At 46.0% G+C, this 25,624-nt stretch overlaps 1 protein-coding gene across 1 annotated transcript; it reads left to right on the top strand.

Moving 5' to 3' along the window:
* Nucleotides 1-1,292: 1,292 nt before the first annotated feature.
* LOC136576788 (cytochrome P450 2W1-like) lies at nt 1,293-25,323 on the top strand. The gene is made up of 9 exons (XM_066576353.1): nt 1,293-1,487; nt 4,183-4,345; nt 5,240-5,389; nt 5,675-5,832; nt 6,345-6,518; nt 9,968-10,115; nt 16,233-16,417; nt 19,734-19,875; nt 24,681-25,323. Exons 1-9 carry the CDS (start codon nt 1,308-1,310, stop codon nt 24,875-24,877), a joined length of 1,497 nt encoding a protein of 498 aa, XP_066432450.1. The 5' UTR covers nt 1,293-1,307; the 3' UTR covers nt 24,878-25,323.
* The last annotated feature ends 301 nt before the right edge of the window (nt 25,324-25,624 follow it).

Raw genomic sequence — 25,624 nt, 5'->3', positions numbered from 1 at the left:
ATATCCATGAGCAATATTCCTCTGCAGCTCCATCACAAAATTATATTAGGAATTATTTGGAGGTCAATGCCCTGGGAAATATCCCTACTGGTGCCACCCATACTCTAGATCAGGATTTCTCTCCTACTGAACTAGCTCTGGTTATATAGGAGCTGAAGTTGGGGAATAGTCTGGGTCCTGACAGATTTACACCCAGACATTATAAAATCTGTGAACTATTACCCAGTTCTTTACTTTGGGCATTAAACACAGTGTCCATGACTGTGCTTTCCCTACTCATTCCCCGCAGGCTCACATCACCATTATTCCTAAACTAGAAAAAGATCTTTCAACCTGCAATAGTTATTACCCCATTTAATTAATAATGTGAATGCCAAGCAGTTCTCAAAAAATGATAGCTCTTAAATTGAGTCCTTACATCTTGACTCTCATGTAAAAAGACCCGCAAAGATTCTGGTGCCGGCGGGGGTGAGCAGGAGGGAGAGAAATCTGTCCCCTATCAAGTATCTGTCCTTGCCGAGTACGCTCGCTCATCTCTATATATAATCATTTTGGTACTAGGATGTAGAAGTGATATCCATTCCTTTCAGTCCTTTTGCTTTGAAAGGAATTTTTGAAGTGCCTTAAATTATATTTCAAAGCATTTCATATTTTCCCAGTTATGGACAGACGAGGGCTCCCAAAGCAAATATTAAAATGGGCCCCTTATTAAGGTGCTGGATTCTGACAGCCACATCAAAAGAGTCTGGTGTCTTGTTTCCCCCTGCTCCCTTTCAATCACCCTTAGGACATTAGCAAACCCCATTATTTTTAACCAATTCAATCCCTCTAAAGAGGAACTGGTTCCAGTCACCCAGTAGAAAAGGGGTTAGAACCTCACATTGTTGAGCTCCCTCTCTATTGGCATCATGGTATTCGCATGGTCTGCCCTTATGAAACTTATGCCCTTATTTTTGCCTAATATTAATCCAATGAAATATAATTGTTATTCAACATTAGGTCTACACAGATTCCACAGAAACCAGTTCTGTGCACAAAATTAAATGAATATATTTAGTACTGTGTTACTTAAGGCTTGACTTTGGCACGTTTAGGGTGGATATGCACAATAAGAAACAGTATTCATTTACCTGGTGTCTGTATCTTTTACAACCAAATGAGTCTTTGCTTTAACTTCTAGCTGATAGAAGAGCACATCAAAGCAAGAAATACTGTTTGCACTGGGTGGAGTTCAGTTTTGGAAGTACACTATATATAGAGGGTTACTTTGCTAAAGACCTAACAGTGACTACAACTGCAGACTCACCATGGCTTCAGAATCAGTGACCATTTTCCTTCTATGCACCATCGTCATAATGGTCGTGAAGATCCTAATGAGCTTCTCAAAAAAGAAGATTTATAAATTCCCACCAGGACCAACCCCGCTCCCCATTATTGGTAACATGCATTTACTGGATATAAAAAGACAAGACCTTACTCTAATGGAGGTAAAATACTTAAATTTTTGATGCCTAAATGGGCTCTGATTTCCTTTGATGGCCAATGTCACATTTTGTTTCCAATCACTGATTTTGAAAATATTTTATACAGTTTTCTTATCCATGAATATGGCAAACTATTCTTCACAGAATTGCAAAGTGATCCTATTTACTTCTTATTGATGAGATTTTAGTAAAAAAAAAAAAAGCACTCCCCATTAGGTAGGAGAAGAAATGAAGAAAACGCCTTTAAGGGGTAAATTTACTTGTATTTGTGATATATTGAGAATTTTCACAGTTTAATTAAACTTTGAGCTGAAAATAATTGGAAGCAGATTTCCAGATTTACTGAATTTATACATGAAATATATTATGTTGCTTTTTTTTCTAGTTAGTAGTATTATAGTCATAATTTTTAATGCCTAAACTCTATTGAAAGTGTTATCAGTGTTCAAGTCTACAACAGAAACAGAAGGTCCTCCAGTAAGTCATGGCAATGGGACCCTCTAAACAAGACCCTTGTTGGCCTACAGGAGATGAACCCATGCTAAGCTGAGACAATAGAGGTGGTCATTGATGGTATTCCTTGTCTGATACACAACAACAATAGCAGAGTGTACATTTTAATTAAATAGTGAATATATAGGTACAGTTAACAGGGTGACAGGCATAGCATCTATTATGGGGCCCACCTCCACCTAGAATCAATTGCTATTTAATGGGGCATTTCTGTTTTAGCCAGTAATGACCAAGATGTTAATACCCATGGCCAGCCAGGGTGGCCAGAAGTATAGAAACAGCTGAACTAGCTGTGCCACTGTTTCCTTAACTCACATAGATGTGAGTAAGTTATAGAATATCCGCCTCCGGACTCACCTATCTCCAGTACTGAGTAGAGATGAGCGAGTGTACTCGGTTCGGGTGTTTTTGCACTCGAGCACCGCTTTTTCCGACTAACTGACTACTCAGACGAAAAGATTCGGGGGGCACCAGGGGTAAGCGGGGGGTTGCAGAGGGGAGTGTGGGGGTGGGGGGAGAGAGTTCTCCACTGCTGCCCCCTGGCGCCCCCCAAATCTTTTAGTCCGAGTAGTCAGTTACTCGGAAAAAGCGGTGCTCGATTGCAAAAACACCCAAACAGAGTACGCTCGCTCATCTCTAGTACTGAGCTTCCCCCGACTCCAGCTGGGCAGTATGCAGTAGCCACAAGTTGTCAGGAGTATGGAGAGTTGTGGAAATCGCATAGAACAGCCAGCTACATGGGTTTATGTAACTTGGCAGCTACAGAAAACATTGTAGCTCACTTTGTAAGGCTATTTCCGTAACGTATTCCCTTCTATGGGAATCGCAAAACGGCTATAGCAGCCCACTCAGGAGTTTCCATACTCATGACCACCCCTGGCTACCACATACAGAGTGGTTTGGCTTGGGAAAGCTCAGTTGTTAAGATAGATGTGAGTCCCAAAGGTGGATATTCCGAAAGTCTGAGATGGGAATACCCCTTCAAGTTGGTAGTGGTAGAGTGTTGCCCCATCCAACTTCATGGCGATATACACTTGTTCTGTATACATACTTGAGATACTTTGGGGTTTGATTGTGCAAAACAAATAAGCATGTCTATGCCAATTGGATAAATTATAATACAACACATCATTTATCGAAATTGATTAACAATAACAGTCCTTTTTGCTCACAGCAACCAATAAGAGCTCAGCTTTCACTTTAACAGAGCTGCCCTCTGATTGGTTGCTATTGCTAATTAGGGCAGTCTAACCATTAATTTGTTTGTTTTGCTAACTGAGACCCAAAACAAATCCATAGGGAGATTCTGAACATGCCTGAAATCCATTCCTTTCGGGCTCACACTCAATGGCGATCCAACTTCCTTGCGATGCAAGAGTGAGTGAAACTGCATGACAATGAAAACAATAATTTTCAATGGTTTTATTCTCATTATCGCTGTTTTCACTCTAACCTTGCATTGCAAAGAAGAATGTGTGCGATATCGACCACTGCTTCCAATAGGGGCAGCGGCAGCAGCGCCGGTCCCAAACATAGAGAGTACATTGCGCTCCCCTGATACAGCTATATAAGGAGATTTTATTTATTCCTGCGGGGACCGCAGGGATGAAGGAATGCCCTGTTGCAGTTGTCACAGATGTGTGCGCTGCTGCAGCCCTATTGAAAGCAATGGAATGAAGGCCACCACCGCAGTGATGATTTTCGGGGAAGGGCTTAAAATATAAGGCCTTTCCTGAAAATCATGCCTAGCTGTAAAAACAAAGAATTTACTTGCCTAGAAGAGCCTCCGGCTCTTCTCTCCAGCACCGGCAGTCTTCCTCTGTCTTCTTCTGGCCGGAGATTGAAAAATCCCTGCCTCCAGAAAGCGCTGCCTCTGATTGGCTGAGTGCTGTGGCCAATCAGAGGCAGAACCCAGCCGTCATGGAATGACAGCTGAGCACTGCCTGTGATTGGTCATGGCCACATGACCTACAGTCTTCTGGGGAAGCAACCCCCCCCCCCCCAACACATGCTCATTCCAAAAATGGGGTATCGTCTCAAGTGTATTGAGTCATAAATGCTATTGAAGAAAATGCGTATTCTTGCAATGTCATCAATGGGAAAACGTATTTTATTAACTTGATTAAATATATTTAATTAAATAATAGAATAGTTGAAATATAACATCATTAATATTCTTTTCCAGCTTGCAAAGAAATATGGTCCGATCTTCACCTTCCATTTTGGCTCTGCAAAAGGAGTAGTTTTTGTTGGGTATGAAGCCAATAAAGAAGCTCTGGTCAAAGCACACTATACTTTTGGAGATCGTGCTCCAATCCCTATTTCTGATAACTTTCAGCAAAATCATGGTAATTAGCTACATAAAGTTTTTCTAACCTGAAATCACTAAATTCTGAGTTAGAGGGGAAATCAATGAATGGATGCCACAACATCCGTAATATAGGAAATAGTTTATGAAGCTGAAAAAAGACAGCCATCCATCCATCCTGTTCAACCTATTAGTAGTAAACAGGTCGGTAGAGGCTTTATGCTATATCATAGAATCATAGAGTTGGAAGGGATCTCCAGGGTCATCGGGTCCAAACTCCTGCTCAATGCTGCATTCACCAAATCATCCCAGACAGATGTCTGTCCAGCCTTTGTTTGAAGACTTCCATTGAAGGAGAACTCACAACCTCCCATGTTAACCTGTTCCGCTCATTCATCCCCCTCAGAAAGTTTTTCTAATCTGTACTGCCTCCCTTTCAGTTTCATCCCATTGCTTCTAGCCTTTCCTTGTACAAATGAGAACAGGGCTGATCCCTCTGCACTGTGACAACCCTTCAGATATTTGTAGACCGCTATTAAGTCTCCTGTTAGCCTTCTTGGCTGTACCCCTTGCAGCCCTATCCTGTGTATAACTAAATATTAAAATGAGGTCTGACAGCTCCTGCATTCGTCAACTACTGTAGAGAGAGGAGCAAGATGCATATACCATAGAGGCTGTCCATGTTTTTTATTTTATTATGGGGCCCACAGGAGCTGCCATGAGCTGTTGAGGAGGGGTTGGGAAAGGCAGTAAGTACTTGTCCGTTCTGTCCCAGAATGATAGGATGTGGTGATATGAATTTGTAGGATGGGAATTGAATTTTATAAAGACTCACCTCTATGTCAGAGAACCAAGGCATGCAGGGAAAATCTAGGGAAGTAGTAAAATAAAGGCCCAAGTTGTGAAGTGTGAAATATGTGTTCTTCTCCTCTAGGAGTGATCTTCTCTAATGGAGAGTTGTGGAAGGTAACCCGAAGATTTACTCTTTCTATATTACGAGATCTTGGGATGGGGAAGAGACCCATTGAAGCCAGAATTATCGAGGAGCTACAGTTTCTGTGTGCAGCAATTCAGGCTTATAATGGTGAGTGGCGTCAGATACAATAGACCATGGGTTTTTTTGGCAGCAGTTTTATACATGACTTTCAAAGTTTTGAGACCCTTCTCCTATATAAGTAACTATAGGTGAATTCTTCTGCAATGGTGATAAACACTATTACTGATCCTATAATAATAGTTTGGTAGATGCTGACAATAAGTGATCAAAGGTATGAGTTATTGGTTGAAGTTATTGGGCTGGGGGTATTTGATCTTTTTGTGGTGTATGGCCCACAAAAGGAGTAATACTATTTCTCAATGTACATTCCAGGCAAACCTTTTGATAAAAAAGTGTTGTATCTTGCTGCTCCTAACATATCCTTTGCAATGTTATTTGGGAGACGGTTTGACTACGATAACCCAACTTTCCAAAGAATGATAACAATCATGGATGAAATTGTTATCAATACTGGTACAGTAGCTGCAAAGGTAAAGTACACCATTAGAGTATCAATGAAAGTAGCAATTGATAAATCATTTGTATACAAGATTAAAGACAACAGCACATCCACATAGAGACAGGAGAGAGATATGGATGCATGGCTCAAAATATTCAACATGCATAAACAAACACACTGTTACGTCCAAGCCAAATGCTAAACGCATTGTCCAGATTGGACGTAATAGTTATCCTAAAAGGACAATAAAAATTGGGGAAAAGGGGAATCTTACTTTAACCTATTAATATGAGGAATCTCTACCTAAAAATTGGTCAATTGCCCTGATGAGGACGGCCCTGGGGCAACTTTGTCTACATAGTAGGATTTGGGGATAATTACAAGGCATTATGGAAGATTAGGATCAGTCAAATTCATACACATAGTAGCTGTGTGATATTTAGCTAACATCAGGGTTCCATCTATTATTGATTTATGTGGTGATATGGATTACAGATACTTCCTCATCATATATACGATTTATTGTCTGTCTTCCTCCTTCAGTACTACAATTTCTTCCCAATGCTGAAATATTTCTTGAAAGAACCCGCATTTGTTATGGACAGGATTAATCAGCTAAATGAAATTTTGAAGGTTCTCTTCAAGGAAGCAAAAGAAGTTAAATCTGAAGATTCTTTCAGGACGTACACCGAAGCCTTCTTCCAGAAGGAGGAAAGGGTAAAGAGCTTTAATCTGTGTGATGAGTGATTCAGAATATTCTTCATGGTAGAAAAATGTAATTATAGTTTTAAGACACTAGATAGTGCACAGGTTCAATACTGCATGTGGAAATTACTCATGTTGCTGCTGCCCACATCTGACAAAGGTCCTCAATTTACAGTAGTGGCACCATTACAATACTAAAGTAATTGTTGTTATTAGCCATTTAGTCATTCATGACCCTCTGTGACCCTTAAGGCTCCCTCCCTCCCTGTTTTTCGAATTTGTTTTTTTTTTTTGCACTGCCTCTTCCAGTTGTGTGATATCCATGCCAGTATCAGCTTTGACCGTATCAGCCATCGTGTCCTTTGGCGGCCAGGTCGTCTTTTGCCACTGATCTGTCCAAGCATTATAGATTTTTCTAGCAACTCTGCTCACATTACATGGCCAAAATCCGTGAGTCTGAGCCCGGTCATCTTGGCTTTCAGTGATATATCAGGTCTTATACGATTCAGGACTTCCCTGTTTGTTACTTTCGTCGTCCAGAGTATGCGCAGCAGCTTTCTCCAGCACCACAGCTCAAACTCATCAATCCTCCTTCTATCAGCTCTTCTCACAGTCCAGCTCTCACATCCATACATGGCTATGGGAAAAACGATGGTTTGCACTATCCTGCATTTAGTTCCTATACCGATATCCCTATTCCAGATTTTGTCCATGTTTAGCATCGTGCTTCACTCCAATGCTGTCCTGCATTTTATCTCTGGCATAGATTCTCCAGCCTGGTCAATTTTCGACCAAAGGAAGATAAAGTCTCGCACGTGTTGTATGGCCTTGTCTATTTTTGATTTAAATTTAGCCATTTTTGCAGTCATCATAATTAAGTTATTTAAACTTTCAGTTTTAATGTTACATAGCTGCTTCAGACGAGTTTTAGTTTCTGCAAGCAGAGTTGGGTCATGCATGTAATGGAGATTGTTGATGTTTCTGCCACCTATTTCACCCCGGCTTTCAATTCGTCTAGGTCCATTTTCCGCCTGATCACATCCGCATGTAGGTTAAACAAGAAGGGCGAGAGGATGCGTTCCTGTCAGACGCCTTTGTCTATTTCAAACCAGTCTGTGTCTCTATACTGTGTTCTCACAGTGGCTTCTTGATTGGTATAAAGTGATTTTATCAGCTTGATGAGTTGCGTTGTTACACCCAGCTCTTTTAGGGCATTCCATAGCTTGTCATGGTTGACACAGTCAAAAGCCTTGATGTAGTTGATGAAGCACATGTAGATATTCTTTTGCTGTTCCCGAGCTTTTTCCATAGTCCATTTTAGGTTTGCTATATGGTCGCAGGTGCCGTGTCCTTGACGGAATCCTGCCTGCACATCAGGAGTTCCTGCTTTGCTTACTGATCTCAGTCTTTCCTGTATGATTTTGAGAAGGATTTTGCTTGCATGCCGAATGAGGGCTATTGTTTGGTAGTTGGAGGAATCCCGGAAATCACCTTTATTTGGAAGAGGGATGAAGACAGAACTTTTCCAGTCCTGTAGCCATTGTGTAGATGCCCATACTGCCTGGCACAGCACCATAATGGTTTTCACTGGTATCAAGAGTTCTGCCGGTATGCTATTTATGCCTGGCACTTTATTTTTGGTTAGTTGTTTCATTGCCATTATGACTTCCAACTCCAGAATTCGGTGCCTCAAGTCCACAGGCTCCACCTCATGCAATGGTCCAGGTATGTGGTTGCATGCATATAGCTCCTGAGTATTCCCTCCCCCTATCCTTGATACTCTGTTGGTCATTCAGTTCATTCCCATTTTTGCCATTGATTGTGACGTTGCACGCCATGAAAGGGTGTTGGGTCATCTTGACCTCTGAGAATAGGCCTTTGATATGGCTTTTCACAGCTTCTTCTTCAAGTTGTTTGCAATGCTCATTCCTGTCCATTTCCTTGTCTTTCCTTTCCGCTCGCTAAAATCAGCATTTAGTTATTGAACTTTGTCTTTGTCGTCTTTTATTGGCTATACTAAGGGTTTGCTTAGACAACCAATAGCATTGTTTTTCCTGCTTCTTATAACTGAGGTGCTTACTGGCTGTTTCAATAACTGTATTTCGTGCCATAGTTCCTATGGATGCTTTTCTGATATGTCAAGAAGTTCAAATCTGTCTGCTACCTCAATAGTGTATGATAGGGAGATTTTAAAGATGATGAATTTTCTCATTGGAGTACCTTTGTTAATGCTACAGAATTTAATCTTGACGTTAGCTGCACAGAGCACATGATCAGTGCCCCAGTCAATGCAAGGAAAGGTTTTCATTGCAATGATTGAACTTCACCAACGATGATTACACAGGATGTAATCAATCTGATTTTAGATGGAGACGATTGGAGTTGTCCACGTGTACAGTCGGCAATTGGGTTGCATAAACCATGTGTTTGTTATCCTAAACCGATTTTCTTTGCAGAACTGTACCAGGCAATCAATGGCTTCATTTCTTTCACTAAGCCCAAATCTTCCTGCAATGGTTGCTTCTGGCTGGCTGCCGACTTTGGAATTGAAATTTCCCATAAAGTAAATGATGTATCTTTGGCACTTCCTTTACAGTTTTTCTGGACTTTGGAATAAAAATCTTCAATGGTTTCTTCATCAGCATCCGTTGTTGGGGCATAGACCTGGAAGACGGTCGCTAATTGTTCTAAAACTTTCTACTGCCTTTGAGGTCCACTTGTTGATAATAAAGGCTACTTTATTTCTTTTGATTTCCTCATCTCCAGCATAGTGCAATGGGAAGTCATTGGATTGAAAATAACCATTACCCATCCAGTGCAATTCGTTAATCCCAAGAATATAGATTTCAAGTCTTGTAATTTCGTGTTTCACAATATCCAGTTTCCCTAGACTCATGCCACGCACATTTCATTTTGCTAGTATGTGAGCTTTAGTACAGCACATTCCTTTCCTTTCATCATGAGGCGCATCAGCAGCTGGACTTTCCGAGGGTTTTCCCCCAGTTGTGTCATAAGGAAAACCTTGACTACTTGTACTCAGACCTTGCCTGTCCCCAGTCACATTTAGAGTATTCTTTGGTCTGGAGTGCCTACTATCGGATACCATATCTGAATCATTTGAGAGCTCTTTCATAAGGTTCCCAAGGCAAAGTTTTTACAGCATAGGTTGCCAGGTCTTTGCCTAACTCTCCCCATTAATCCAGGCTTGGCACCAGCGTATAGGGATAACTGCTACATAGCTGGCTTTACTGTAACTAGTGGGTGACTATAATGTTTCCCTATGATTACAAAGTTGTAAGGAACTTTGCAATTATCACAAAAATATGATCAAGTTGCAATTTTTTACAATGGAAAAACATTAGTCTCCTCTGAAGTGCAGTAATGTTAGTCTGCAGGTGATTCCATGTTGCTGAGAAGCTCCAGGCTAAGGCCACTCTCACATTATTGTCTTTGTCTTCTAGGAAATAGTAGCAGATGAAAAAGAGAAAATCTTTACAGAAAGGAACTTGTTGGCCTCTACATTTGATGTTATGCTCGGTGGAACAGAAACGACGTCCACGACGATACAGTGGTGTATCCTGTTCATGATGAAATATCCTCATATACAGAGTAAGTTAAAGGGAACCTGTCACTCCGGAACAGCACCATAAACTAAATTATAGTGGTTTTAAGGGAGGTTATGAAAGTCAGGGAATATTATGTTTTATACTCTCCCACTCCCCTGCGGTGTCCGCTGGTGAAGTCTGCATGTGATCTGAAAATCTGACTCTTTTCAAGCTGCTGTGCGTGCACGCTCCCATAGACGTCTGTGGGCTTCACAGCATGGGAACAGGGGGGCAGGTGATTATAAAAGGAGTGAATTTCTTACCGAAAATTCCTTTTTTCCGAGTCATCCTGACGGCAGACATGGAGGTTGCACCTTGACCTCGTAGGGACAGGAAGCAAGAGACTTCAAAAGGCTCCTCCCACCTCCCATTCACCAGTGTCTTCTAAATTACTTACATGGACATGTCGTGGTTAACCAAGGAAGATATTTATTTGCTCCGAAAAAAAAATAACATGGTTAGTTCCATTTGAACATAAACAACAGGGTAGCTTACCCGGACTTAAACACAGGATAATATGCACAAATTTACCGCATAAAAGGTAATGTCCAACATAGGAGCCTCTGGGCTACAGATTCGTGCCCGCATAAACGTGTGAATTTTTGGGAGGGAAATACGTGCCATCAGGATGACTCGGAAAAAAGGAATTTTCGGTAAGAAATTCACTCCTTTTCCCCGGCGTCATCCTGACGGCAGACATGGAGTATACCAGATTAACTTTTTAGGGAGGGACCACTGCTTGCAAGACCTTTCTCCCGAATGAGAGATCGGAGGAGAGGTCTGCATTCAGCCTGTAATGTTTTGCGAATGTGTGCAGGTTGGACCATGTGGCTGCCTTACAAATTTGGTCCGGCGTCGCCATAGCCCTCTCTGCCCAGGAGCAGGATACTGCCCTGGTTGAATGGGCCTTGAGTCCTTCCAGGATAGTTCTGTTGCAGGACGAGTAGGCCTGCTGGATGGTGGATTTTATCCAGCAGCTAATGGATCGCCTAGAAGCCACTCTTCCTCTGCCCAGCCCCTGGAATTGAACAAAAAAGACGGTCAGCCTTCCTAAAGGATGATGTCTGCTCTGGGTAGCATAGAATGACCCTCCTTACATCCAGGCTATGGTAGTCTCTTTCCCTATCATTTTGGGGATTTTGACAGAATGATGGGAGAATACTTTCTCGCTGTCTGTGGAATTTTGAGGCTACCTTTGGAAGAAAAAAGGGGTCTGTTTTTAGTATGACCTTATCGTCCTGGACTAATGGGTAAGGTGTTTTACAAGATAGGGCCTGGAGCTCGCTTACGCGCCTCGCTGTGTGATAGCTACCAGGAACACAGTTTTAAATGTGAGGAACCTAATTGGAATCTGATCGATAGGTTCGAAGGGGTATTTGCAGAGGCTTTGGAGAACTAAGTTCAGGTCCCATGGGGGGACCGTACTACGGCTAACTGGCCTCATTCTTTCTGTCGCTTTCATGAACCTGCAGATCAGTCTATGATCCACCAAAGGTTGGTCTAGAATGGCCGAGAGCGCTGATACCTGTACTTTCAGGGTTCCTGGTCTCAGGTTTTTATCTAGACCCTCCTGGAGGAAGTCCAAAATCTCCGCCACCGTAGTGTCAAGATTGGAGACTTCCAGCCCCCTCCAGGAGGAGAATTTTTTCCAGATCTTATTATAAATAGCTGAGGTTACAGGTTTTCGGGACTGGCGTAGAGTCGCGATAACTCTGGAGGACAGACCTTGTCTTAATAGTGTCTGTTCCTCAATATCCACACCGCGAGGTTTAGTCTCTCTAGGTTGGGGCAAAGAACTGGGCCCTGCGCTAGAAGGTCCTTCCTGGATGGAAGGCGGATTGGTTCCGAGATGGCGAGCTTTAGGAGCACTGGAAACCATGCCCTTTTTTCCCCAGTGTGGGGCGATCAGGATCAGCGTGATGTTGCTCTGCTGGACCTTCTGAAGAACTCTCGGGATCAGGGGTATGGGGGGGGGAAGGCGTACACCAGACTGAAATCCCAACTCTTGGAAAAAGCGTCTAACCCCTTGGCCTTGTCCCTCGGATTTAGGGAAAAATAGGCGGGGCATTTTGAATTTTTGCTGCTCGCAAACAGGTCCACCTGTGGAGTGCCCCAGGTATCTGTAATAAGACGAAATTCCTCTTGATTCAGAGACCATTCCCCGGGATCTAGGCGTCTTTGACTGAGAAAGTCAGCTGTCAGGTTCTGGGATCCTTTGAGATGGACCGCTGTCAGGGACTGTACCGTGGACTCGGCCCATCGGAAGATCCGGGCTGTTAATTTCAGCAGGTAAAAGTTTCTGGTGCCTCCCTGGTGGCGAATAAGTGAAACGGCGGTCACGTTATCAGAGAAGATCTTAACATGTCTCTTCTTTAGGATATCCTGAGCTCTGTGAAGCGCCTCCCAGATGGCCCTAAGCTCTCTGAAATTTGAGGTCTGGGCACGCAATGTCGGACCCCAATTGCCCTGGAGCAAACGCTGCCCCACTTGCGCTCCCCAGCCAGACTGGCTTGCATCGGTGACTACGGAGATGAAGGGCTCTGTCACCCATGGGGACTCCGCCTCTAGGTTGCCAGTTGACCGCCACCAGCGGAGGGACCTTGTGACCGATAATGACACGGGCATTCTGCTGTCCAGAGAGGTTGTTGCCCCGTCCCAGTTGCCCAGGGTGGCTCTCTGTAGCGTCCTTGAGTACGCCTGGGCCCAAGGAATAATGCCGATACAGGAGGTCATGAGGCCCAGGAGCCTCATTGCGTCCCTAATCGTTATTTGTTTCTTCTGGCCGGATTTCTGTGCTGCCGGCCTAAGGTTTTCCTGCCTGGGTGGAGGCAAAGACAAGGTCTGAGACACTGAGTCTATCTGTACCCCCAGGAAGGTCTTTCGCATCTCGGGGAGAGGACTAGATTTAGGGAAGTGAACTATCCACCCCAGTCTCTGAAATAGGGAAATGACTCGGCTGGTATCCTCTTTGAGGATATTTGGCGAGAATGCAATTACCAGGAAATCGTCCAGGTATGGGACAATGTTTACGCCTGCCACATGGAGATGCGCCACCATCTCTGCCACTTTTTTAGAGAATATCCTGGGTGCTGTTGAAATTCCGAAGGGTAGGCACTGGAATTGAAAATGGTGTACACGGCTGCCCATCCTGATGGCAAACCGCACGTACTTGTGATGTTCCGGCAGGACTGGTACATGGTAGTACGCGTCCTTTAGATCGACGGTACTCATAAAGTCCCCTCTTTTGATCAGAGCTACTGCAGACCTGACTGTTTCCATCTTAAACCTTTTGTAGGTAATAAACCTGTTCAGGCCCTTCAGATTAAGGATCATCCAAAAACTGCCGTTCGTTTTTTTTTTGATCAGAAATAGGGGTGAATAGAACCCCAAGCCCTGTTCTACTGCGCGGACCCGGACTACCGCCCCCATCTGTAGCAGCTTAGAAATTTCATTTTTAAAGATATCCTGCAGGGCCGGGGATTGCGTGGGGGTGACTCTGAAATTACTGGGGGGCCGGGTGAAGAATTCTATTCTGTACCCTTGGGCTATGAGCTGCAGGACCCATGGGTTGTCTGTAATCCCCTGCCATTCCCGGGAAAAGCCCAATAGTCTGCCCCCCACCTGGTACTCGCCTACAGGGGAAGGGGTTGTTTCTGTCTTACCCCTGCCTCCTTTGGGGTAGGACCAGCGCCCCGTCTTTCCTTTGCCTCGGTATGGCTTGAAGGATGGCTGACGTTTGTGGAGAAATCCCGTTATTGCTTGGTCCAGGAAACTGTGGGTCTTGTCGGTAGCTCTTTTTAGGATCTCCTCCAAGTCCGCGCCAAAGATGTGCTGGCCATGAAACGGGATGTTACACAGCCTTTTTTGGAAGCCGTATCTGCTTTCCATGTTTTCAGCCAGACCGCCCGCCTGGCCATGTTAGACAATGCGGCGCTTCTGGCCGCCAGCCTCACAGATTCTGCAGACACGTCTGCCAGGAAGCCTGTTGCTGATCTAAGTAGAGGCATGCATTCTAGTAACGCATCTCCAGGAGCCTTCTGTTTAATCTGGTCGTCGAGTTCCCCCAACCAGAGGAACATCGACCTCGCCACAGAAGTCGCTGCGATATTGGACTCCAGCGTATAGGCCGTTGTTTGCCAGGCCCGTTTCATCAAGGCGTCAACCCTGTTGTCCATCGGGTCTTTAGGATGAGAGGAGTCCTCGAATGGCAGGGCTGTCTTTTTGGCCATTCTGGCCACCTGTGCGTCCACCTTGGGGACCTCGTAGATGCTCACATCTTTCTCCGCAAAGCGGAGTCTCTCTTTATATTCGCGGGACAAATAGAGGTGTTTGTCCGCGCAAGTCCACTCATCCGTGATTACTTTCTTCAGGGTATAATTAACCGGAAACACTATGTGGTTTCTTGGTCTGAGCCCGCCGAACATGTCGTCCTGTACGGACCTTGACTCGACCACATCCTCGACCTTCATCGTATCCCTGACTGCTTTGATCAGGTCATCCAGGTCCCCAGATGAGAAATAGTACTTTTTATTCTCATCCCTGGCATCAGGGGGACGGTCAAAGAGTTCGCCATCTGACAAGTCGCCCAGGGATTGCTCCGACTCTGAGCTCGTTAGCGGTATGTGGCTCGCCCTTTTAACGGCCCTTCTTTCTCGCTGAGCTGGGGGGAGACTGGAAATCGATGCCCGGACCTCCTCTCTAACCAGGGATCTAATATCTTCCCTGAATGTGGCCTGTTCATCCGTAAGAATCTTGGAGGTACAATCAGGGCATAGCGGTTTTTTATACGCCTCGTCCAGTTTTTTTAAGACACAGGGCGCATTTCCTTTTTTTTTTTTTTTTTTTTTAAGGTCCTGTTTAGACCGGGTGGATTCCCTGTCCTGCAAAGATATATGCATGCACATAAGGGAAAAACCCCCACACAATGCTAAATCCCAGAGCATAACATCCCTGCAACAAGTTACACTTAGTTTGCAGGGCTTCCATCTCTGGTTCCTTTGTAGTCAAGATGCAGAAAACGCAGACAGAACCAGATTAGACAGATAAATCCTTCTCTGAAGGTGTGCTGTCAGTGGAAGCTTGCCGGGGGGTCTCCATTTTTAAATCTCCCACTGTCCGGGTCAGCTGACGGCGTCTGACATCACCACGTCATGCCGCGTCATTGGCTCCGCCCCCCGATGCCATGCCGCGCCGGCATGCCTGGAGGAGAGAGGCATCTGCGCCTATGGCCCGCCGCTCTCCCCGGCTGAAAAAAACTGCGCCGAGCTGTGGAAGAGGAAGGAGGGGACTCAAGGACCTCTGGTCCGCCGCTCCGACCGCTGCAGTGGTGAACCCCGGGCGGTCAGATCTGTGGCCCGCTGTGCTCCCGGACCGCGCTGACACCCCGAAGGGAGATGAGAAGGGAAGCAGCCCTGTGGACCGTCAATTCCCTACAGTCAGCTTTGGAAGAAAAGGTGAGGGGGGAAACACCCCTATGGACCGTTCCCCCAGCTGTCATCCTGCAGCTCCCTGGAGGGAGCTCCTCTTGCATGTCCCTGTAGGGACAGGAAGCACTGGTGAATGGGAGGCGGGAGGAGCCTTTTGAAGTCTCTTGCTTCCTGTCCCTACGAGGTCAAGGTGCAACCTCCATGTCTGCCGTCAGGATGACGCCAGGGAAAAAAAATACATCCCTGACTGCTGGTCACCTCCCCAAACAGCAACATAACTTAGTTTTATGGTGCAGTTCTGAGGTGACTAAGGATGTTGTGTATGAATAGTAATAATTCCATCTAATTAATTCTGTATTTAAATGCCACAAATTTAAAGTATTTTAATTACCGTGGGTAACAAAAAGGAGATGTCCAGTCCTAATAACTACACATTGTGGGTGCAGCCACTTATGTGAGTTTACAGTGCTAATGACATTGCAGCCAGCCCATTCATGAAGAGGCAGTTCCATGTTATAGAAAATGACCATGAATAAGAGTTCGGGGGTATAGTCTGCAATGACACCTTATGTTGCAATACCGGCAGTCATGGCCATGTCATGGCTCAGCATCTAGTGTCAAAGTCAATTGATGAATAATGACAAGTCAATGGATGAAAGGAATATCACAATTCTGTACGTTTCTGTATTTTCCAGAAAAAGCACAAGATGAAATTGAAAGTGTGATAGGGCTTGAGCGTCCTCCTAGATGGGATGACCAGACAGTCCTTCCATACTGCTTGGCCGTAGCCCATGAATCTCAACGCTGTGCAAACCTCTTCCAGTACTTCCCACATTTGACACCTGCAGACGTTCATTTCAAAGATTATTTTGTACCAAAGGTAATTTATTATCTCCAGTATGCATCACAAAGCATTATAAAAACGTCTCTCAAATTGTAAGAGTACCTGCAGTTTTCTTATTAACCCTTTGCAATCCAATTTTGGATTCAGGGTTTCCTAGGGGGCTTTCTCTTTCTGCCATTATACAATAGCGCCGTCTGCTGGCTAGAGTCAGTACTGCAGTATGTAACATGCTGGAGAGGCCCCCGACAACAGAGCAGCCAGTAATATACAGTAAGAATACCCTGCCGGACGTCCTCCGACATCGGAGCTGTACAGCCTTTGATCAGAATGTCTTCAGACGTCAGACAGTGGATTGGAAAGGGTTAAAATGTACAGAATAGGTGAATCTAAGCATTTTTGCAATAGGATTTATTCGCCTATTCTGTACAGTTTTCTTACAAAACCCCTGTACTGCTATGCAGCTAGGTTAAGACAGGGCTGAGAAATCCATCTTTATCCAGTTGTATAACAGTAGAGGGCGCTCCATCCAGATGTGTCTGCACTCATTGTATATAGAAGAGCTGCAGACACTGTTCTCTTACATTATTAGTACAATTTATTAATGTCACTATTATATATCATTCTTATTATCTTGAGGACTACTAGTATCAGAGGTAAAGCTATAGGGCAGAAGCGCACAACCTGCAGCCAGATAGAAAATGGTTGTGGGCGCCAACCATCAAGACAGAGACATATTAGTATGCATCCTGATGGTCCAGAAAACATGGCTGTCAAAAGACAACTGTAACCTTTAGATATAGAGACCAGACTTATTACACAGCAGTTTTGTTCTGCTTTCCCTGCAGTGATTATGTATATCTATGTAGAATGTACAAGATTCATGTGGGCGCTCTCTAGTAGCTACTCACATGTATCTGACAGATCAGAGGGAGTGATGAGGGGCACCAGAACAGGGAGAGAGAAATACTAATGGGACACTATGTGGCTGGTACTGTTAGGGAGGACAGTGTGTCTAGCAGTGTTCTGGGGAAACTGTGTGTCTGGCACTATTATGGGTGAGAACTATTGTATGTGACTGGCACTGTTTTGGGCGACACTGTGCCCATTTACTCTGAATAGAGGTGTGCAGCCTGAAGAGATCTCCAGCGTGGTACACCTCTCTTCAGCCAGTGATTATCGCTCCTGTGTGAAAGCACTTAAGCACCCAACAGTCAACCCAGTGTAAAGCCAACCTAAGAAGGGGAGGGGGGGGGGGGAGAGGGAAATGATGGGGGGTATCTTTGCAAAGGGGTTTTGCAATCTGAGATATTTAGGGCTCATGTCCACGGGCAAAAGAAGAATTAAAATCCGCAGCAGATTTTAACTCTTCTCCTGCACGCGGATCCGCACCCCATAGGGATGCATTGACCACCCGCGGGTAGATAAATACCCGCGGATGGTCAATAAAAGTGATTTTTAAAAAAAAGGAGCATGAAAAAATCTGGACCATGCTCCATTTTCATGCGGGTCTCCCGCGGGGACGGCTCCCGCGGGCTTCTATTGAAGCCTATGGAAGCCGTCCGGATCCGCAGGAGACAAAAATCAGATTTTACTCACCCGCTCCGTTTCTTCTCTTTGCCGCCGCGTCATCTTCTCTCAGTCGCGGCCGGATCATTTTGCTTCGGGACGGCGCATGCGCGGGGCACGTCACCGACGTCATCCTGCGCATCCACCGGGCCGAAGAAAGAAGATCCGGCCGCGACGCAGAGAAGATGACGCCGCATCGAAGGAAGTATCCGGAGCGTGCGAGAGGTAAGTTTATTCTTATTTTTAGCCCTCTTGTCCGCGGGGCAGGAGGGACCCGCTGCAGATTCTCCCTGGAGAATCCGTAGCGGGCCTGATTTTCCCCGTGGACATGAGGCCTTAAGGAGGGAAAGATAGAGGAAGCAGAAATAAGGAGTTCAAATGTACATGTCTGCCCTCCATCAATAGAACAGTGGAAGGAGAGGTTTATGGCAATCTGTAACAATGGCTGAAATCCTATTAGAAATGTATTATTAATATATATTAACCCCTTAAGGACATGGCCTATTTTGGGTATAAGGATGCAACAATTTTGGGGGGATTTTCATTTCCACTTTTTAAAAGCCATAACCGTTTTACTTTTCCGTTAACATGGTTGTATGAGGGCTTGTTTTTTTGCGTGGCGAACTGTAGTTTTTATTGGTGCCATTTTTGAATACATAGACGATATTGTAAAACTTTTATACATTTTTTTGATGATAGCAGGGAGAGAACACAATTTTTTTATTTTTATTTTTTTTGCATCATTAATGCAGCATAAATGACACAATACAATGTTTCTGCGGGTCAGTATGATTACAACGATACCAAAATACTTTTCCGCAATAAAACCTCTCTTTTTCAAAATTATTTGTTTTTTGTAAATCGCTGCATTCAAAGTCCTATATCTTTTTTTTATTTTTCCTTGTACGGAGCTCTGTGAAAGCTTGCTTTTTTGCATGACAAGCTGTAGATTTATGGGTACCATTTTGGGGTAAATACGGCTTTTTTTAATCACATTCATTGCGGGTTTTTTTGGGAATCAAAATGAAAAAGAATAAGCATTTTGCCTCAGTTTTTTTTTAGAGTTTTTTTAAACCGCTTTCCACCATGCAGGATAAAAAGTGTGTTCAATTTGTTGTACGAGTAATTATGGATATGACCATACCAAATATGTGGAGTTATTTTTTTTTTAGTTTTATTATATACTAATAGGGAAAAAAAGCACAAAGAAGGGGTTTATAACATTTTTTGTTTACATTTTTCTTTTCTTTTTTTTTTTACACTTTTAACCTTCTTTTTACACTTTTTATGTCCCTGTTGGGGATTTGTACCATATGCTGCTTGTAGCATTGCTGCTATGATGAAGTATTGCAGGACTTCCGTCCTGCAATGCCTTATCGCTTGTATTAGCAATCATAGGCACTGGCAAAGCAGGCCGCCTGTACCTGGTGTCCTGTTATGGCAATCTGTCGGCACTCCACGATTACATCGCGTGAGTCCAATGACATCATAGAAGGTGTGCGCTCCCTCAATGAACCCTTTACACTCTACAAAGATCGCGGCATGTCAGGGGTCAACAGCAGGGGTCACTATCCTGATGCACCCCCACTGTGGCAACGGGAGGCCGGCTATTGGAGACAGGTTGCTCCGGCTGCCGGATAGTGCGGGATTGCTTCTGATCTCGCGCTATCCTCAACTGTATGTTCTGTTGTGTTAAGTAGCCCTTTGCCAGGACGTACACTTACGCGTTAGGGTTAAGAGGTTAAAAGACTTTGGAACGTGTTACACATTTGTCATTATGTTACAGGGAACCTTAATGATTCCACTCTTCTCATCTGTTCTCAATGATGAAACCCAATGGGAGACTCCCAACCAGTTTAACCCCAATCATTTCTTGGATGCTGATGGAAAGTTTGTGAAGAAAGATGCATTCTATCCGTTCTCCAAAGGTGAGTCTGAGCATTCTATCCGTTCTCCAAAGGTGAGTCTGAAGTATTAAATCTTAGCAATGGAATTCTGTTTAAATTATTAAATCAAAAAATTAAGAAATGTCAAAGGCAGTTGTGGGTTGAAATCTTTACCATCTTTCTGGTTACTCTTGTCTTCCCTTCCCTTTTGGACCCATATAGGTGGGTTCAGCACAACACATCTCCTAATGGTGAATTTGGATTGGGTTAGAAGAACAGTCCGTATTCAGTGAGCCTAACAGCACAACAGTTATTAGTTTGTGTGCAATGTAGAATTTCCTGAACTGCATTAGGCACCAGTAGAATTAAATGATATTCCATTAATATATCTGTGACTTCGTCTGTGAGAAAATGCAGCAGCAACTATGGCACTAATATAAGAAATGGATCAGCCCAGTTTGAACTTTATTAATAGTGCGAGTAGACAAAGAGTATAGTGGCCTATCATGATGTACCACATTCCTGAACTAAACAAATGTTTAACAATTAATTATGTGACGTGCTGCCCACACTATACTAGTAAAGCAATATGGACACAATGACCAAATATGGTCTCTAATCCCCCACTACTAAGAATAGCTTGGTAAGGTCTGTGCTGCTTTGAGAGTTTCAGACTTAAAGTTGTCAAAGTGCTAACGACCACTTGTTTGTGAGTGAGGACGTGACGGAGCATGTAACGCACATTGCAAGTCCTAAAGCATAAAACATGCAGAGCCTGACAGCAGCCATGTGCTGACCGGACCTGTCACCATCATGTCATCAGTCACCTAGCCTCTGACCTCCGCCCCTGATGACGTTGCACTGATGTCATCACAGGTGCTTAACTTTATTAAAAGGCTGCAAAGCCAGACAGTAGCCATGTGCTGACGGGACCTGTGTTGATGTCACCATCATGTGATTAGTCACTGTCTCTTAACTCCACCCCTGATCCCATAATGGTCATGGTATCACAGATCCTAAACCAGCACAGGCTGACTAAGAATGCATGTAGCAGAGCTGTGTGTGCCTGTGACACGCGAATGTAGCAGAGCTGCGTGTGCCTGTGACACGCGCATGTAGCAGAGCTGCGTGTGCCTGTGACACGCGCATGTAGCAGAGCTGCGTGTGCCTGTGACACGCGCATGTAGCAGAGCTGCGTGTGCCTGTGACACGCGCATGTAGCAGAGCTGCGTGTGCCTGTGACACGCGCATGTAGCAGAGCTGCGTGTGCCTGTGACACGCGCATGTACCAGAGCTGCGTGTGCCTGTGACACGCGCATGTAGCAGAGCTGCGTGTGCCTGTGACACGCGCATGTACCAGAGCTGCGTGTGCCTGTGACACGCGCATGTAGCAGAGCTGCGTGTGCCTGTGACACGCGCATGTAGCAGAGCTGCGTGTGCCTGTGACACGCGCATGTAGCAGAGCTGCGTGTGCCTGTGACACGCGCATGTAGCAGAGCTGCGTGTGCCTGTGACACGCGCATGTAGCAGAGCTGCGTGTGCCTGTGACACGCGCATGTAGCAGAGCTGCGTGTTTCTGTGACACGCGCATGTAGCAGAGCTGCGTGTGCCTGTGACACGCGCATGTAGCAGAGCTGCGTGTGCCTGTGACACGCGCATGTAGCAGAGCTGCGTGTGCCTGTGACACGCGCATGTAGCAGAGCTGCGTGTGCCTGTGACACGCGCATGTAGCAGAGCTGCGTGTGCCTGTGACACGCGCATGTAGCAGAGCTGCGTGTGCCTGTGACACGCGCATGTAGCAGAGCTGCGTGTGCCTGTGACACGCGCATGTAGCAGAGCTGCGTGTGCCTGTGACACGCGCATGTAGCAGAGCTGCGTGTGCCTGTGACACGCGCATGTAGCAGAGCTGCGTGTGCCCGTGACACGCGCATGTAGCAGAGCTGCGTGTGCCCGTGACACGCGCATGTAGCAGAGCTGCGTGTGCCCGTGACACGCGCATGTAGCAGAGCTGCGTGTGCCCGTGACACGCGCATGTAGCAGAGCTGCGTGTGCCCGTGACACGCGCATGTAGCAGAGCTGCGTGTGCCCGTGACACGCGCATGTAGCAGAGCTGCGTGTGCCCGTGACACGCGCATGTAGCAGAGCTGCGTGTGCCCGTGACACGCGCATGTAGCAGAGCTGTGTGTGGTGTGTGTGTGCGACACACGCATGCAGCAGAGCTGTGTGTGTGTGCGCGACACGCGCACGCAGCAGAGCTGTGTGTGTGCGCGACACGCGCACGCAGCAGAGCTGTGTGTGTGCGCGACACGCGCACGCAGCAGAGCTGTGTGTGTGTGCGCGACACGCGCACGCAGCAGAGCTGTGTGTGTGTGCGCGACACGCGCACGCAGCAGAGCTGTGTGTGTGTGCGCGACACGCGCACGCAGCAGAGCTGTGTGTGTGCGCGTGAGACGCGCACGCAGCAGAGCTGTGTGTGTGCGCGCGACACGCGCACGCAGCAGAGCTGTGTGTGTGCGCGCGACACACGCATGCAGCAGAGCTGTGTGTGTGCGCGCGACACGCGCATGCAGCAGAGCTGTGTGTGTGCGCGCGACACGCGCACGCAGCAGAGCTGTGTGTGTGCGCGTGAGACGCGCACGCAGCAGAGCTGTGTGTGTGCGCGCGACACGCGCACGCAGCAGAGCTGTGTGTGTGCGCGCGACACGCGCACGCAGCAGAGCTGTGTGTGTGCGCGCGACACGCGCACGCAGCAGAGCTGTGTGTGTGCGCGCGACACGCGCACGCAGCAGAGCTGTGTGTGTGCGCGCGACACGCGCACGCAGCAGAGCTGTGTGTGTGCGCGCGACACGCGCATGCAGCAGAGCTGTGTGTGTGCGCGCGACACGCGCATGCAGCAGAGCTGTGTGTGTGCGCGCGACACGCGCATGCAGCAGAGCTGTGTGTGCGCGCGACACGCGCATGCAGCAGAGCTGTGTGTGCGCGCGACACGCGCATGCAGCAGAGCTGTGTGTGCGCGCGACACGCGCATGCAGCAGAGCTGTGTGTGTGCGCGCGACACGCGCATGCAGCAGAGCTGTGTGTGTGCGCGCGACACGCGCATGCAGCAGAGCTGTGTGTGTGCGCGCGACACGCGCATGCAGCAGAGCTGTGTGTGTGCGCGCGACACGCGCATGCAGCAGAGCTGTGTGTGTGCGCGCGACACGCGCATGCAGCAGAGCTGTGTGTGCGCGCGACACGCGCATGCAGCAGAGCTGTGTGTGTGCGCGCGACACGCGCATGCAGCAGAGCTGTGTGTGTGCGCGCGACACGCGCATGCAGCAGAGCTGTGTGTGTGCGCGCGACACGCGCATGCAGCAGAGCTGTGTGTGCGCGCGACACGCGCATGCAGCAGAGCTGTGTGTGTGCGCGCGACACGTGCATGCAGCAGAGCTGTGTGTGTGTGTGCGCGACACGCGCATGCAGCAGAGCTGTGTGTGTGTGCGACACGCGCATGCAGCAGAGCTGTGTGGTGCATTGTGTCACCAGAAACACTGGTGTTGTAATTTCATAATAATTACTAGTATAGTATTAACCTATGAATAACAAGTATAAGAACCATCTCAATACTTTCACACTCATGCTGCTTCCAATATCTCTCCATCCTGCCTCCTCACACTGGCTTGAGAAGCCTTGACTCATATTCATTTAAACAGCTACTCTGCTCCTATTGCTACATTTCCTAGCTAACTAGGGACATGACAGGACTCTAAGGACCTGTTCTAAGACTTAAAGTTGTTGGTGGTTTGAGCATCCCTGGGCTCACTGGAAGCCTTGGGACTCATGTGGCCGCCATTGACTAAAGGGGTAATAAACTTCAAGTATTTCTTATCTACACTACTTGTCCTGTTTAGTGATATTCATTCTATAATTGTGCCTTAAAGGGAATCTCCAATTTTCAACATGATGTATTTTGTGGTCCATAATACTGAGCTGATTCATTTCTTAATATACATTAAAGGGGTTGTCTCGCGGCAGCAAGTGGGGGTATACACTTCTGTATGGCCATATTAATGCACTTTGTAATGTACATTGTGCATTAAATATGAGCCATACAGAAGTTATTCACTTACCTGCTCCGTTGCTAGCGTCCCCGTTGCCATGGTTCCGTCTAACTTCGGTGTCTTCTTGCTTTTTTAGACGCGCTTGCGCAGATGCATCTTCTCCCTTCGGCTGGTCTTGGAAGCATCGGCGTTTTGGCTCCGCCCCCTTGTACGCATCATCGCGTAGCTCCGTCCCATGACGTGTGCCGGTTCCAGCCTCCTGATTGGCTGGAATCAGCACATGACGGGGGCGGAGCTACGCGATGAGGCGTACAAGGGGGCGGAGCCAAAACGCCGATGCTTCCAAGACCAGCCGAAGGGAGAAGATGCATCTGCGCAAGCGCGTCTAAAAAAGCAAGAAGACACCGAAGTTAGACGGAACCATGGCAACGGGGACGCTAGCAACGGAGCAGGTAAGTGAATAACTTCTGTATGGCTCATATTTAATGCACGATGTATATTACAAAGTGCATTAATATGGCCATACAGAAGTGTATAGACCCACTTGCTTTCGCGAGACAACCCCTTTAATAGCAGTTAGAACTATGTTTCTCTGATAGAGAAGTCCAAATCCCCTACACAGACATGGAGTTAAATGATATAATTCTAGCTGGTTGCACCTACACTAAGGGGAGCTTATTGCATGCTCTTATTACATGGAGCTCAATAATAAAACAGTATACAACTCCCTTAGTAGTGGAGCCAGCTCTGTTGTGCTTCCTTAGTAATGATTTACAGACCCTGATTGGTATCTTCATGTCTATACAGGGCGCAGAGTGTGTGCAGGAGAGAGCCTCGCCAGAATGGAGCTATTTCTTTTCATCACTGGACTGTTGCAGAAGTTCACATTCACACCGCCTCCAGGAGTGAGCACAGATGACTTGGACATCACTCCGGAAGTAGTCTTCACCATGAGAACCAAGAGCTACAAAGTCTGCGCGACTCCCAGGCAGGAGGCAGTTTAGCATTGTGGATATATTCCACTTGTATTTGGGCCTTAAGATGCCTGCATCAAGGAGTATGTATAAAGGCCACAGGGACCTCACTGTTCCACTACTGAACACTTACTAAACTGATCCATTCTATTAATTGCATTAAACCGTTTAAGCTCTATATTTGTGCTTTTGCTGAAGCAAATTATGTACATGTACCGTATTTTTCGGACTATTAAGCACAGTTATCAACAGGATAAATCTTGCTAAAAAGTGTTTTAGCTGTATCAAATCAGAGACAGGGGGTCAGATAGATCCAGAGACCTTAATGATTCTGCAGTGCGCTGATCGATCATCATGAATACTCTGCTGCCATACATACTGTGGCTGCACAGCCCTCCCTCTATAAGAATTGTATTAAAAAGTAATGCCGGGTTCATTCTTTTTCTGTTGCTGGAAAAATAAAAATGCTTTGGGTCTTGGAATGCGGCGATGCAGATGCAATTGTTCTTTTTTTAAAAATGTGTGTTAATTATGCAAAAGTAGTGAAAAAAAAATCTACATAAACTTGATATCGCAGTAACCACGCTGATCCGCATAGGAAACTATCATTTTATTTTTATTAAATGGTGAACATTGTAAAAACAAAACCCCCAAAACAATGGCGGAATTTCTGCACGTTTTCTTCCATCTTCGCCACCACCAACCCAAAACAAATGTAATAAAGGATATACAAAACATATGTACCCCATAGTGCTGCCATTAAAAAATACAACTTGT

This window comes from Eleutherodactylus coqui, chromosome 8 (assembly GCF_035609145.1).
Source record: "Eleutherodactylus coqui strain aEleCoq1 chromosome 8, aEleCoq1.hap1, whole genome shotgun sequence".
NCBI lineage: Eukaryota > Metazoa > Chordata > Amphibia > Anura > Eleutherodactylidae > Eleutherodactylus > Eleutherodactylus coqui.
Note: the sequence above shows the minus strand (reverse complement) of the source record. Positions and strands in the feature narration are given on the sequence as shown.

Bases quoted from the DNA above. Each gene is read 5' to 3' on its own strand.
- LOC136576788 (XM_066576353.1), top strand. From the start codon at position 1,308: ATGGCTTCAGAATCAGTGACCATTTTCCTTCTATGCACCATCGTCATA. The intron at 5,833-6,344 runs GTAAAGTACACC...TTCCTCCTTCAG, and splicing joins CTGGTACAGTAGCTGCAAAG to TACTACAATTTCTTCCCAAT. The intron at 16,418-19,733 runs GTAATTTATTAT...ATTATGTTACAG, and splicing joins AAGATTATTTTGTACCAAAG to GGAACCTTAATGATTCCACT.